This window comes from Bombina bombina, chromosome 1 (genome assembly GCF_027579735.1).
Source record: "Bombina bombina isolate aBomBom1 chromosome 1, aBomBom1.pri, whole genome shotgun sequence".
Classification (NCBI taxonomy): Eukaryota; Metazoa; Chordata; class Amphibia; order Anura; family Bombinatoridae; genus Bombina; species Bombina bombina.
Genome location: NC_069499.1, coordinates 341728706 through 341741983, shown reverse-complemented (window position 1 = coordinate 341741983; position 13278 = coordinate 341728706). Strand labels below are relative to the sequence as shown.

The following is a 13278-nucleotide window of genomic DNA, read 5'->3' as shown; positions in this document are numbered from 1 at the left end:
CTCACCACACCCACAAATCAGTTTAACGAATAGCCAAGAAGTGGGGTGATAAGAAAAAAAGTGCGAAAGCATAAAAAATAAGGAATTGGAATAGTTGTGCTTTATACAAAAAAATCATAACCACCATAAAAAGGGTGGGCCTCGTGGACTCTTGCTAATATGAAAGAAATGAATTTATCAGGTAAGTTCTTACATAAATTATGTTTTCTTTCATGTAATTAGCAAGAGTCCATGAGCTAGTGACGTATGGGATAATGAATACCCAAGATGTGGAACTTCCACGCAAGAGTCACTAGAAAGGGAGGGATAAAAATAAAGACAGCCAATTCCGCTGAAAAACCATCCACACCCCAAAATAAAGTTTCAATCTTATAATGAAAAAACTGAAAATATAAGCAGAAGAATCAAACTGAAACAGCTGCCTGAAGTACTTTTCTACCAAAAACTGCTTTAGAAGAAGAAAACACATCAAAATGGTAGAATTTAGTAAAAGTATGCAAAGAAGACCAAGTTGCTGCTTTGCAAATCTGATCAACCGAAGCTTCATTCCTAAACGCCCAGGAAGTAGAAACTGACCTAGTAGAATGAGCTGTAATCCTTTGAGGCGGAGTTTTGCCCGACTCAACATAAGCATGATGAATCAAAGACTTTAACCAAGATGCCAAAGAAATGGCAGAAGCCTTCTGGCCTTTCCTGGAACCGGAAAAGATAACAAATAGACTAGAAGTCTTTCGGAAAGACTTAGTAGCTTCAACATAATATTTCAAAGCTCTAACTACATCCAAAGAATGCAACGATCTTTCCTTAGAATTCTTAGGATTAGGACACAATGAAGGAACCACAATTTCTCTACTAATGTTGTTAGAATTCACAACCTTAGTTAAAAATTTAAATGAAGTTCGCAACACAGCCTAATCCTGATGAAAAATCAGAAAAGGAGACTCACAAGAAAGAGCAGATAATTCAGAAACTCTTCTAGCAGAAGAGATGGCCAAAAGAAACAAAACTTTCCAAGAAAGTAATTTAATATCCAGCGAATGCATAGGTTCAAACGGAGGAGCTTGAAGAGCCCCCAAAACCAAATTCAAACTCCAAGGAGGAGAAATTGACTTAATGACAGGTTTTATATGAACCAAAGCCTGTACAAAACAATGAATATCAGGAAGATTAGCAATCTTTCTGTGAAACAGCACAGAAAGAGCAGAAATTTGTCCTTTCAAGGAACTTGCAGACAAACCTTTATCCAGACCATCCTGAAGAAACTGTAAAATTCTAGGAATTCTAAAAGAATGCCAAGAAAAATGATGAGAAGAACACCAAGGAATGTAAGTCTTCCAGACTCGATAATATATCTTCCTAGACACAGATTTACGAGCCTGTAACATAGTATTAATTACGGAGTCAGAGAAACCTCTATGACTGAGAATCAAGCGTTCAATCTCCATCCCTTCAAATTTAATGATTTGAGATCCTGATGGAAAAAAGGACCTTGCGATAGAAGGTCTGGTCTTAACGGAAGAGTCCACGGTTGGCAAGTAGCCATCCGAACAAGATCCGCATACCAAAACCTGTGGGGTCATGCTGGAGCCACCAGCAGAACAGACGAACACTCCTTTAGAATCTTGGAAATCACTCTTGGAAGAAGAACTAGAGGCGGAAAGATATAGGCAGGATGATACTTCCAAGGAAGTGACAATGCATCCACTGCTTCCGCCTGAGGATCCCGGGATCTGGACAGATACCTGGGGAGCTTCTTGTTTAGATGAGAAGCCATCAGATCTATTTCTGGAAGTCCCCAGATTTGAACAATCTGAAGAAATACCTCTGGGTGAAGAGACCATTCGCCCGGATGTAAAGTCTGGCGACTGAGATAATCCGCTTCCCAATTGTCTATACCTGGGATGTGAACCGCAGAAATTAGACAGGAGCTGGATTCCGCCCATGCAAGTATTCAAGATACTTCTTTTATAGCCAGAGGACTGTGAGTCCCTCCTTGATGATAGACATATGCCACAGTTGTGACATTGTCCGTTTGAAAACAAATGAACGACTCTCTCTTTAGAAGCGGCCACGACTGAAGAGCTCTGAAAATCGCACGGAGTTCCAAAATGTTGATTGGTAATCTCGCCTCCTGAGATTCCCCAACCCCCTGCGCTGTCAGAGACCCCCATACAGCTCCACAACCTGTCAGACTCGCATCTGTTGAGATCACAGTCCAGGTTGGAAGAACAAAAGAAGCCCCTTGAATTAAACAATGGTGATCTGTCCACCATGTCAGAGAGTGTCGTACAATCGGTTTTAAAGATATTAATTTTGATATCTTTGTATGCTGAACCAGTGGTGCAGGGATTATACAGAGCTGAAGAGGTCGCATGTGAAAACAAGCAAAGGGGATCGCGTCCGATGCAGCAGTCATAAGACCTAGAATTTCCATGCATAAGGCTACCGAAGAGAATGATTGAGACTGAAGGTTTCGACAAGCTGAAACCAATTTCAGACATCTCTTGTCCGTCAAAGACAGAGTCATGGACACTGAATCTATCTGGACCCTAAAAAGGTTACCCTTGTCTGAGGAATCAATGAACTCTTTGGTAAATTGATCCTCCAACCATGTTCTTGAAGAAACGATACAAGTCGATTCATATGAGATTCTGCTAAATGTGAAGACTGAGCAAGTACCAAGATATCGTCCAAATAAGGAAATACCACAATACCCTTTTCTCTGATTATAAATAGAAGGGCACCGAGAACCTTTGTAAAAATCCTTGGAGCTGTTGCTAGGCCAAACGGCAGAGCCACAAACTGGTAATGCTTGCCTAGAAAAGAGAATCTCAGAAACTGAAAATGATCTGGATGAATCGGAATTTGCAGATATGCATCTTGTAAATCTATTGTGGACATATAATGCCCTTGCTGAAAAAAAAGGCAGAATAGTCCTTATAGTTACCATTTTGAATGTTGGTAATCTTACATAACGATTCAATATGTTTAAATCCAGAACTGGTCTGAAGGAATTCTCCTTCTTTGGTACAATGAATAGATTTGAGTAAAACCCCAGACCCTGTTCCAGAACTGGAACTGGCACAATTACTCCAGCCAACTCTAGATCTGAAACACATTTCAGAAACGCTTGAGCCTTCACTGGATTTATTGGAACGAGAGAAAGAAAAAATCTTCTTGCAGGAGGCCTTATCTTGAAACCTATTCTGTACCCTTGTGAAACAATGTTCTGAATCCAAAGACTGTGAATCGAATTGATCCAAATTTCTTTGAAAAATCGTAATCTGCCCCCTACCAGCTGGGCTGGAATGAGGGCCGCACCTTCATGTGGACTTGGGAGCTGGCTTTGGCTTTCTAAAAGGCTTGGATTTATTCCAGACTGGAGATGGTTTCCAAACAGAAACCGTTCCTGTAGAGGAAGGATCAGGCTTTTGTTCCTTATTCTGACGAAAGGAACGAAAACGATTAGCAGCCCTATACTTACCTTTAGATTTTTTTATCCTGAGGTAAAAAAATTCCTTTCCCCCCAGTAACAGTTGAAATAATAGAATCCAACTGTGAACCAAACAATGTATTACCTTGGAAAGAAAGGGATAGCAAAGTTGACTTAGAAGACATATCAGCATTCCAAGTTTTAAGCCATAAAGCTTTTCTAGCTAAAATAGCTAAAGACATATACCTGACATCAACTCTAATGATATCAAAGATGGCATCACAAATAAAGTTATTAGCATGTTGAAGAAGATTAACAATGCTATGAGAATTATGATCTGTTACTTGTTGTGCTAAAGCCTCCAACCAGAAAGTTGAAGCTGCAGCAACATCCGCCAAAGATATAGCAGGCCTAAGAAGATTACCTGAACATAAATAAGCTTTTCTTAGAAAGGATTCAATTTTCCTATCTAAAGGATCCTTAAAAGAAGTACTATCTGCCGTAGGAATAGTAGTACGTTTAGCAAGAGTACAGATAGCCCCATCAAATTTAGGGATTTTGTCCCAAAACTCTAATCTGTCAGATGGCACAGGATACAATTTCTTAAACCTTTTAGAAGGAGTAAAAGAATTACCCAGATTATTCAATTCCCTGGAAATTACTTCCGAAATAGCATCAGGGACGGGAAAAACTTCCGGAATAACTACAGGAGGTTTAAAAACCGTATTTAAACGTTTAGATTTAGTATCAAGAGGACCAGATTCCTCTATTTCTAATGCAATTAAGACTTGTTTAAGTAAAGAACGAATAAATTCAATTTTAAATAAATATGAAGATTTATCAGTGTCAATTTCTGAAACAGAATCCTCTGAACCAGAGAAATCATCATCAGAAACAGAATCAGAATGATGATGTTCATTTAAAAATTCATCTGATAAATGAGAACTTTTAAAAGTCTTTTTACGTTTACTGGAAGGAGGAATAACAGACATAGCCTTCCTAATGGATTTAGAAACAAAATCTCTTATGTTAACAGGAACACCCTGAGTATTAGATGTTGATGGAACAGCAACAGGTAATGGAACATTACTAAAGGAAATATTATCTGCATTAGCAAGTTTATCATGACATTCATCACAAACAACAGCTGGAGGGACAGTTACCACAAGTTTACAACAAATGCACTTAACTTTGGTAGATCCAGCATCAGGCATCGAATTTCCAGAAGTAGCTTCTGATCCAGGGTCAATCTGAGACATCTTGCAATATGTAATAGAAAAAACAACATATAAAGCAAAATTTATCAAATTCCTTAAATGACAGTTTCAGGAATGGGAAAAAATGCCAATGAACAAGCTTCTAGCAACCAGAAGCAAATAAACAATGAGACTTAAATAATGTGGAGACAATAATGACGCCCATATTTTTTAGCGCCAAAAAAGACGCCCACATTATTTTTGCGCCTAAATGCTTTGGCGCCAAAAATGACGCCACATCCGGTGACGCCGACATCTTTGGTGCAAAAATGTCAAAAAAATGACGCAAATACAAACAACTTCCGGTGACAAGTATGACGCCGGAAATGACTAAGAAAAATATTTTTGCGCCAAAAAAGTCCGCGCTAAGAATGACGCAATAAAAAGAAGCATTTTCAGCCCCCGCGAGCCTAACAGCCCACAGGAAAAAAGTCAAATTTTAAGGTAAGAATTTTTTTTTATTCAAATACATTATCCCAAGTAATGAAACTGACTGTCTGAAATAAGGAATATTGAACATCCTGAATCAAGGCAAATAAATGTTTAAACACATATATTTAGAACTTTATATAAAAGTGCCCAACCATAGCTTAGAGTGTCACAGAAAATAAGACTTACTTACCCCAGGACACTCATCTACATGTAGTAGAAAGCCAAACCAGTACTGAAACGAGAATCAGTAGAGGTAATGGTATATATAAGAGTATATCGTCGATCTGATAAGGGAGGTAAGAGATGAATCTCTACGACCGATAACAGAGAACCTATGAAATAGACCCCGTAGGAGGAGATCATTGAATTCAAATAGGCAATACTCTCTTCACATCCCTCTGACATTCACTGCACGCTGAGAGGAAAACCGGGCTCCAGCCTGCTGCGAAGCGCATATCAACGTAGAATGTAGCACAAACTTACTTCACCACCTCCATGGGAGGCAAAGTTTGTAAAACTGATTTGTGGGTGTGGTGAGGGGTGTATTTGTAGGCATTTTGAGGTTTGGGAAACTTTGTCCCTCCTGGTAGGAATGTATATCCCATACGTCACTAGCTCATGGACTCTTGCTAATTACATGAAAGAAATATATATACACACAAATCTGACATCTGAGGCAGAGGACATCAATCCGCCTGATCTCATACGATCGGGTTGATTGAGACCCCCTGTTAGCGGCCGCTTGGCCGTGAATCTGCAGGGGGCAGCATTGCACAAGCAGTTCACCAGAACTGCTTGTGCAATGTTAAATGCCGACAGTGCATGCTGTTGGCATTCAGCGATGTCTGGCAGACATAATCCGCAACAACGGATCATGTCCGTCCGACTGTTAATAAATCTGTCCCATGGTGTTAACATTGTTTTAAAGGGATATGATGTATGACAAGGTGGGAAGGACACAAAGGTATATAAATCTCTCTCTCGTGATTTACACTTAACTTCAGTTCTCAAGTTGCGATAAATTTTTAGCATTGTTATGTGCTCGATCTTTAGCATGGCTGCACTATCCACTGAAAGAATAGGGACATACAATAACGTGCACTATTCTAAGTGCAGGGCTGCAATATTGATAGTGCAACCTGTGCTATCAATAACACTCCACTTGTAATCTAGGCCTATATGCTTAATTAACGCAGAAATCCAGGTAATTACAAAAAGTTTTGCTATTTTTTTCTTGCAGCTGTATGTGTGTGTATATTTGAATATGTGTATGTGTGTGCGCACATACATACATACATACATACACATACAGTATATACATACACTCATATATCTACAAATAAAAATACAAACACATACACCTTTGAACACTTTCCAGTCCAACACCTTGTCATATACCATATCCCTTTAAGTTACTGTTAAAATATTTATTGGAATGAAAAAAACAACAACAAAAACATATATATAGATAGATATATAGATAGACAGACAGACAGACAGACAGATAGATAGATAGCAATAGAAACGATTACAATGTTTAGTGAAGAACTCCACGATTTGACCTTCCACTTCAGCTTGGCACTAGAGTGATAGTCTGAATTAGTATTTCAATGTACCCCCATCAAAGTCTATTATGTGAGGGATTTAGCGTACCCGCACTATCCGACATCTGGATGTTAGCTCGCCCTAAGTTTTGCTCAAGTGCTAATATTTTACTTTGAACTTATGAGAGTAAAAATGAAAGTGCTATGGATTGTGTTCTAGTGACGATGAACATTTTTGTGCTCCACATGTAATCTCGGTCAAAATGTATCAAGCACATGGATAATTTCACAGTAAGCATGTCTATTTTCTAAACCATAAACGGAAAAAAATGGAAAACTACAGTTATTTTTGTAACATCAGTTTTTTTTTATACAGTATATCTCTATGTCAAAGATCTAGATTCTCAATAAAAAAGACAGATGTATCTGTACGTACCTCTGGAGAAGGCAAACAGATTGGAATCCGTCCATCCAAGGTGCTGGCAACAAGTTTCTCTCCCAGAATGCTTTTCAAGTGCTGGGCCATAACATCTTGCTGCTCCACACTACAGTGATTCTCCAACGACAGAATGACCGGGTACTCCGATACCTGTGCAAACAGCAGCCCATGGACACCAGAGCCCCTAACTAAGAGCCACGTCGAAATACACCTGAATTCCAGCAACATAAATCTTCAGTCACACGAATTCCTCCTTACTACAGCTCACTTACTGTAGCTCACAAGTCTACATTATTGAGTCTGGACAAGGACTATACTACCAACTAGGCTAGGCTAAGTGGAGAAAAGAATTGGCAACACATCTCATATTACAGGAGGCTGCTTATAATTCTGACATAGGAGATATGGCATTTTGGCCTCAGTTTTATATGTAATTTAAAGATCTGCATAAATATTTATATTTTTTAATCATATAAAATTGTAATTTTGTTTCCATAATTTACTAATTCAGATCACTGCAGGGATATATCCCTTGCATATGTTTCCTTTGTCTCCTTTGTTATGAAATAGTAAGGCTAGATGTAAATGAGATTCAACACTGCTCTGAGAAATTGCTGTGTGGCATGTTGCAGGTTCATGTAAATGACAGCATATTTAAATATGCAGTTGGCAATTTGTAGAGATAAATTATATAAAAAGTGGACAAACTCAATGCTTGTTATATAATATAAATATATAATATATAATATATATTACATAGTTGTTTTCACACCAAATAAAAAAATGTGGGCTAGATTACTAGTGGAACGCTAACGGTAACGCGTGAACGAAAAGGAGTTTAACTCAGATGTCTGAGCTTGTATTACAAGTGGAAAGTAAACGCAATGACTTGAGCACATTTAAAGTTAACGCTCGTCATGAGAGCGTGACCTCAGAGCTCTAGTTAACGGTTTTGTGAAACAAAAAGTTTCACATAACACATCAGATATACATTTAGAAGTACAGTTACACTCATAATAACACCATCTAATAAAAATTATTTTAAAAAGTTGCATAAAAAAGTTATAAAAGAACTCATAGATATGAGGTCTCAAGTGTTAGGGGAAAAAAGCAGTCAAAGGCTTTTAACATAGAGATACATGCATATACATGTCTAAATATGTATATGTATGTGTATATATATATATATATATATATATATATATATATATATATATATATATATATATATATATATATATATATATGTGTGTGTGTATATGTATTTATATGTGTATATATATATATATATATATATTTACAGACATATATACACATAAATACACATGGATACACACACACATACACATATATATATATATATATATATATACACACATTTCTTGATGTAGGAGGGCACTCACAGGACTTGCATTGAAGTAAAGAACAGTGCAATTTTATTTCCAAATTTGTTTCACATTCATTTTAAATGTCGACGTTTCGACCCATTTATGGGCCTTCTTCAAGACAATTATGATCTTTAACTTCCATGCAGACAGGTCATTTTCAGGTTTCCATATGCACCCTCCCAGTGCAGCCTGATACTGAGTTTCTTAGTATTAGGCTGCCCTGGGAAGGTGCATGTGGAGACCTGTAAAGGACCTGTCTGCATGGAAGTTAAAGATCATTATTGTCTTGAAGAAGGCCTATAAATGGGTCGAAATGTCAACATTTAAAATTAATGTGAAACAAATTTGCAAATAAAATTGCATTGTTCTTTACTTCAATACAAGTCCTGTGAGTGCCCTCCTACATCAAGACATTTCTACATATTTATACGAGGATAGCACCCAGGCGGTGATTACACCTGTGTGGAAGGAGTGCTCGGCTACTGGCTATGTATTATATATATAAAAAGTGCATTGGAGTCATTTGCAGTTAAGTAGATGAACTTAAAAAAACATATTTTTGCAATATTAACTTTTAATAAAAGTTGTAACTATGTATTTACCGTGAATTTTTAACATTCCACACATAGCAAAATATGTTCTATGTATTTTTACATAGATATTCCTATATATATATATCTGTATACATGTGGCCCTCGTTTTACAACGGTTCGATTTACACCGTTTCAGAATAACAACCTTTTTTTCAGTGATGTGACTGCTATTGAAAGCATCGAGAAGCTGTGCATTTATTAAAATAGCCAGTAGGTGGAGCTGTCTGCTTGGGTTGCAGCAAAGCAAGCTGAAATTAATCAGTTTAACCAGACCTGAGCTATGGAGCAGATTTCAAAGGAACAAGATCTTTCTGTCTATAAATCAGTCCAGATTGGAATGCATAGAAAGAACTGTTTGAAGAAAAATGCAAGTGAAGTCTGTGTTGTGTGATTATTTTATTAGGTTTATAATGCTGTTTAGCAAATGTTTTTGTTCATTTAACTTAGTTTAATTATACATTCTGTGTTGTGTGATTATTGTATTAGGTTTATAATGCTGTTTAGCATTTAAAGTCTTCATTTCAAAGCTTTAAAAATAATGTATTAGGTGTTACTTATGACAATTTTGAGAGGGGCCTGGATCCTATCTCCCTCACTTCCCATTGACTTACATTATAAACTGGGTTTCAATTTACAACGGTTTAAATTAACAACCATTCCTTCTGGAACCTAACCCCGGCGTAAACTGAGGGCTACCTGTATATCTATACCTATATATAATCTACTGTATATATATATATATATATATATATAGTTGTGCAAAAAATCATATGAATATATATAAAGAAATATGTATTAATTGATAAATAGAACGTATTCTTCTATGTGAAGAACATTGGAATGGGAAATATTTATATTTTTATGTCGGGTTAGCACACTTGAGAACATGCGATCAGGTTTGCGCGCAAGTAGATAGTTTTTTCTACTTTTTTTGCTCTATTGTCTTCTATGGGGGAATACTTTATCGCACACGCAATATGCTAAGTTTGTCTTTTCACGCTCGTCTGGTTATCGTGCAAGCCAAAATGGTTTACTTTCAACTTGTAATACGATCGCTACCCGATGCATGCAAAAAGCTTACTTCTATCTAAGTTAACGCTCCACTTGTATTCTGGCCCTTTATAAGGGATTTAAGCTTGTGTTTAATGTCCTCTTAAAGGGACACTGTACCCAAATTTTTTCTTTCGTAATTCAGAAAGAGCATGCAATTTTAAGCAACTTTCTAATTTACTCCTATTATCAATTTTTCTTCGTTCTCTTGCTATCATTATTTGAAAAAGAAGGCATCTAAGCTTTTTTTTTGTTTCAGTACTCTGGACAGCACTTTTTTATTGGTGGATGAATTTATCCACCAATCAGCAAGGACAACCCAGGTTGTTCACCAAAAATGGTCCGGCATCTAAACTTACATTCTTGCCTTTCAAATAAAGATACCAAGAGAATGAAGAAAACTTGATAATAGGAGTATATTAGAAAGTTGCTTAAAATTTCATGCTCAATGTGAATCACGAAAGAAAAATTTTGGGTACAGTGTCCCTTTAACCTTTTTAGCATATGCTGAAGTTTGAGACAAAATTTCCACTAGTTTGAAGTATTTGAATTTATATGTATACATCACTGGTGACGTTTGTTCTGCGAATGCTGTTCAAATTATGGGATGGGTACCTGGTCTGTTCTGGAAAAACATAATTTATGCTTACCTGATAAATTCATTTCTTTCACGGTAGTGAGAGTCCACGATCCATTACTCCTGGGAATTACTCTTCTCTGCAACTAGGAGGAAGCAAAGATTCCCAAACACCAAGAGCTCAATAAAACTCCTCCCACCTCACTGGTAAACTAGTTTGACCTATAGCCAAGCAAAAAAGGTAGAAAGAGTAAAAAGAGCAAAATAATAGGAGCAGGGAAAAAAGAATTGCGCAAAAATAAACCAATACTAAAAAACAGCGTGGGGTCTCCTGGACTCTCACAACCATGAAATAAATGAATTTATCAGGTAAGCATAAATTATGATTTATTTCATACAGGTGGTGAGAGTCCATGATACATTACTCCTGAGAACTAAAACCCAAGCTGTGGAGTCCATGAACAACTTTTTTTTTTTACAGAGGAACTAAATCCACCACCCAAATAGAACCCAAATAAAAAAGGGTATATATTTTCTTCTTTTTATTCAATTAAAATGACCAACAGCAAAAACAAAATAACCCCGAGACAACTGCCCGAATGACTTCAAAGTTTGCTTCAAAAGAAGCAAAAACATAAAAATGGTAGAATTTAGTAAAAGTATGCAAAGAAGACCAAGTAGCTGCCTTGCGAATTTGGACAACAAAAGCCTCATTCTTAAAAGCCCAAGAAATGGCAACTGATGTGGTAGAATGGGCAGTAATCCATTTAGGTGGAAGCTGTCCCACCTCCAAGTAAGCCTTGTGAATCAAAAGTTTAAACCAAGAAGCCAAAGAAACACCAGAAAATTGAACAAACAAATTAGATGTTTGTCTTAAGTGCTTAGAAGAATCTACGTAGTACTTTAAGGCTCTTACAACATCCAAGTTATGAAGAAGCCTCTCTGAAGGACATAAAGAAGGGACAACAATTTCCTGACATATTATCCGAAGACACAACCTTACGTAAAAAGTCAAATTTAGTCATCAAAACTGCCTTATCCTGATGAAAAATAAGATAAGGAGAATCACATGAGCAAGAGCAGACAACTCAGAGACTCTTCTAGAAGAAGAGATAGCCAAAAGAAACAAAACCTTCCAAGAAAGATACTTAATATCCACCTTATGCATAGGCTCAAAAGGAGGAGCCTGCAAAACTTTCAATACCAAATTAAGATTCCAAGTCTCATAAAATAAGCCTCTGGATCGGGGGCCATGCCTTTATGCAGACTTGAATGAAAGAGTAGATATTTTTGACTGCTTAATCTTTTTCCAGTTTGAACTAGGCTTCCAGGCAGAGCCAGAGGAACTTTGTTTCTGAGAGGAGGAAACAAAAACTTTGGATTGAACTCTGGATTTTTTTTTCCTGAGGAAGAAAAGCTCCCTTACCTTCAGTAACAGTAGAGATAAAAGAAACCAAACCAAAACCAAACAATATATTTCCCTGAAAATAGAGAGAAAAAAGCCTGGATTTAGAAACCATATCAGCAGACTATTGGGCCGATTTAACAAGTTGTCAATCTACCCCAATGCAGCTGTTTCTGCGCGAGCCTTCAGGCTCGCCGGAAAAAGCAGTTAACAAGCAGCAGTCTTAAGACCGCTGCTCCTTAACTCATACACCGCCTCTGAGCCTGCGGACATCAGTGTGCCCAATTGTATACGATCGGGTTGATTGACACCCCCTGCTAGCGGCCGATTGGCTACGAATCTGCAGGGGGCGGCATTGCACAAGCAGTTCACTAGAACTGCTTATGCAATGTTAAATGCTGATAGAGTATGTTGTCGGCATTCAGCGATGTCTGTCGGACATGATCCGCTGAGCGGACAGACACTTGATAAATCGGCTCCCAATATTTAAACATTAATCCCTTCTAGAAAGTAATGCTAAAGACATACTCTTAGAATAAATTTTAATGGTGTCAAAAACAACATCACAAATGAAAGCATTACAACTTTTAAGCAATTCCAAAATGTTCAAAAAATCTACACTAGCAGAATTATCAGAAAACTGCTCAGAAAAACTATTTAACCAAATGGAAGAAGCAGCAGCCACACCAGCAATAGAAACCACTGTCCTAAAAATATAACCTGTTTGCTGAAAAGCTCTCCTATGAAAGGATTCTAACTTTTTATCTAAAGGGTCTTTAAAGGAAGAGCTATCTTCCAAATGGATAGTACCCAAGGTTGAAATGGCCCCATCAACTTTAGGAATAGTTTCTCAAAGTATAATATTTGAAGCAAGTAAAGGATACATTTACTTAAACCTTGCAGAAGGATTAAAGGGATTACCTGGTTTAGCTCAATTCCTAGCAACTATCTCAGAGACAGCACTGACCTTTTATGCTTACTTAAAGGAGGTATAGCTGCTAACATCTCAGATACTGTAGAGAAAATGAAGTCCTTCATTCCGGGAGCAAAATCTGAAGAACTCCCCTGTAAACAATGACCAGAAAGAGCAGTAACACCTTTAACAGCAAAAGCAGCATTAGAATGGTCTAAATGCATTAAAACATTTAAACGTGTTACATA

General features: G+C 37.2%; 1 protein-coding gene across 1 annotated transcript in view; it reads right to left on the bottom strand.

Annotated features, from left to right (window-relative positions):
- PLCD4 (phospholipase C delta 4) overlaps positions 1 to 13278 on the bottom strand; it is a 191639-nt gene that overhangs the window by 63231 nt on the left and 115130 nt on the right. The window contains exon 9 of the mRNA XM_053698133.1: positions 7102 to 7254. Coding sequence (XP_053554108.1) covers positions 7102 to 7254 — 153 coding nt within the window. The remainder of the gene's footprint in view (positions 1 to 7101; positions 7255 to 13278) is intronic.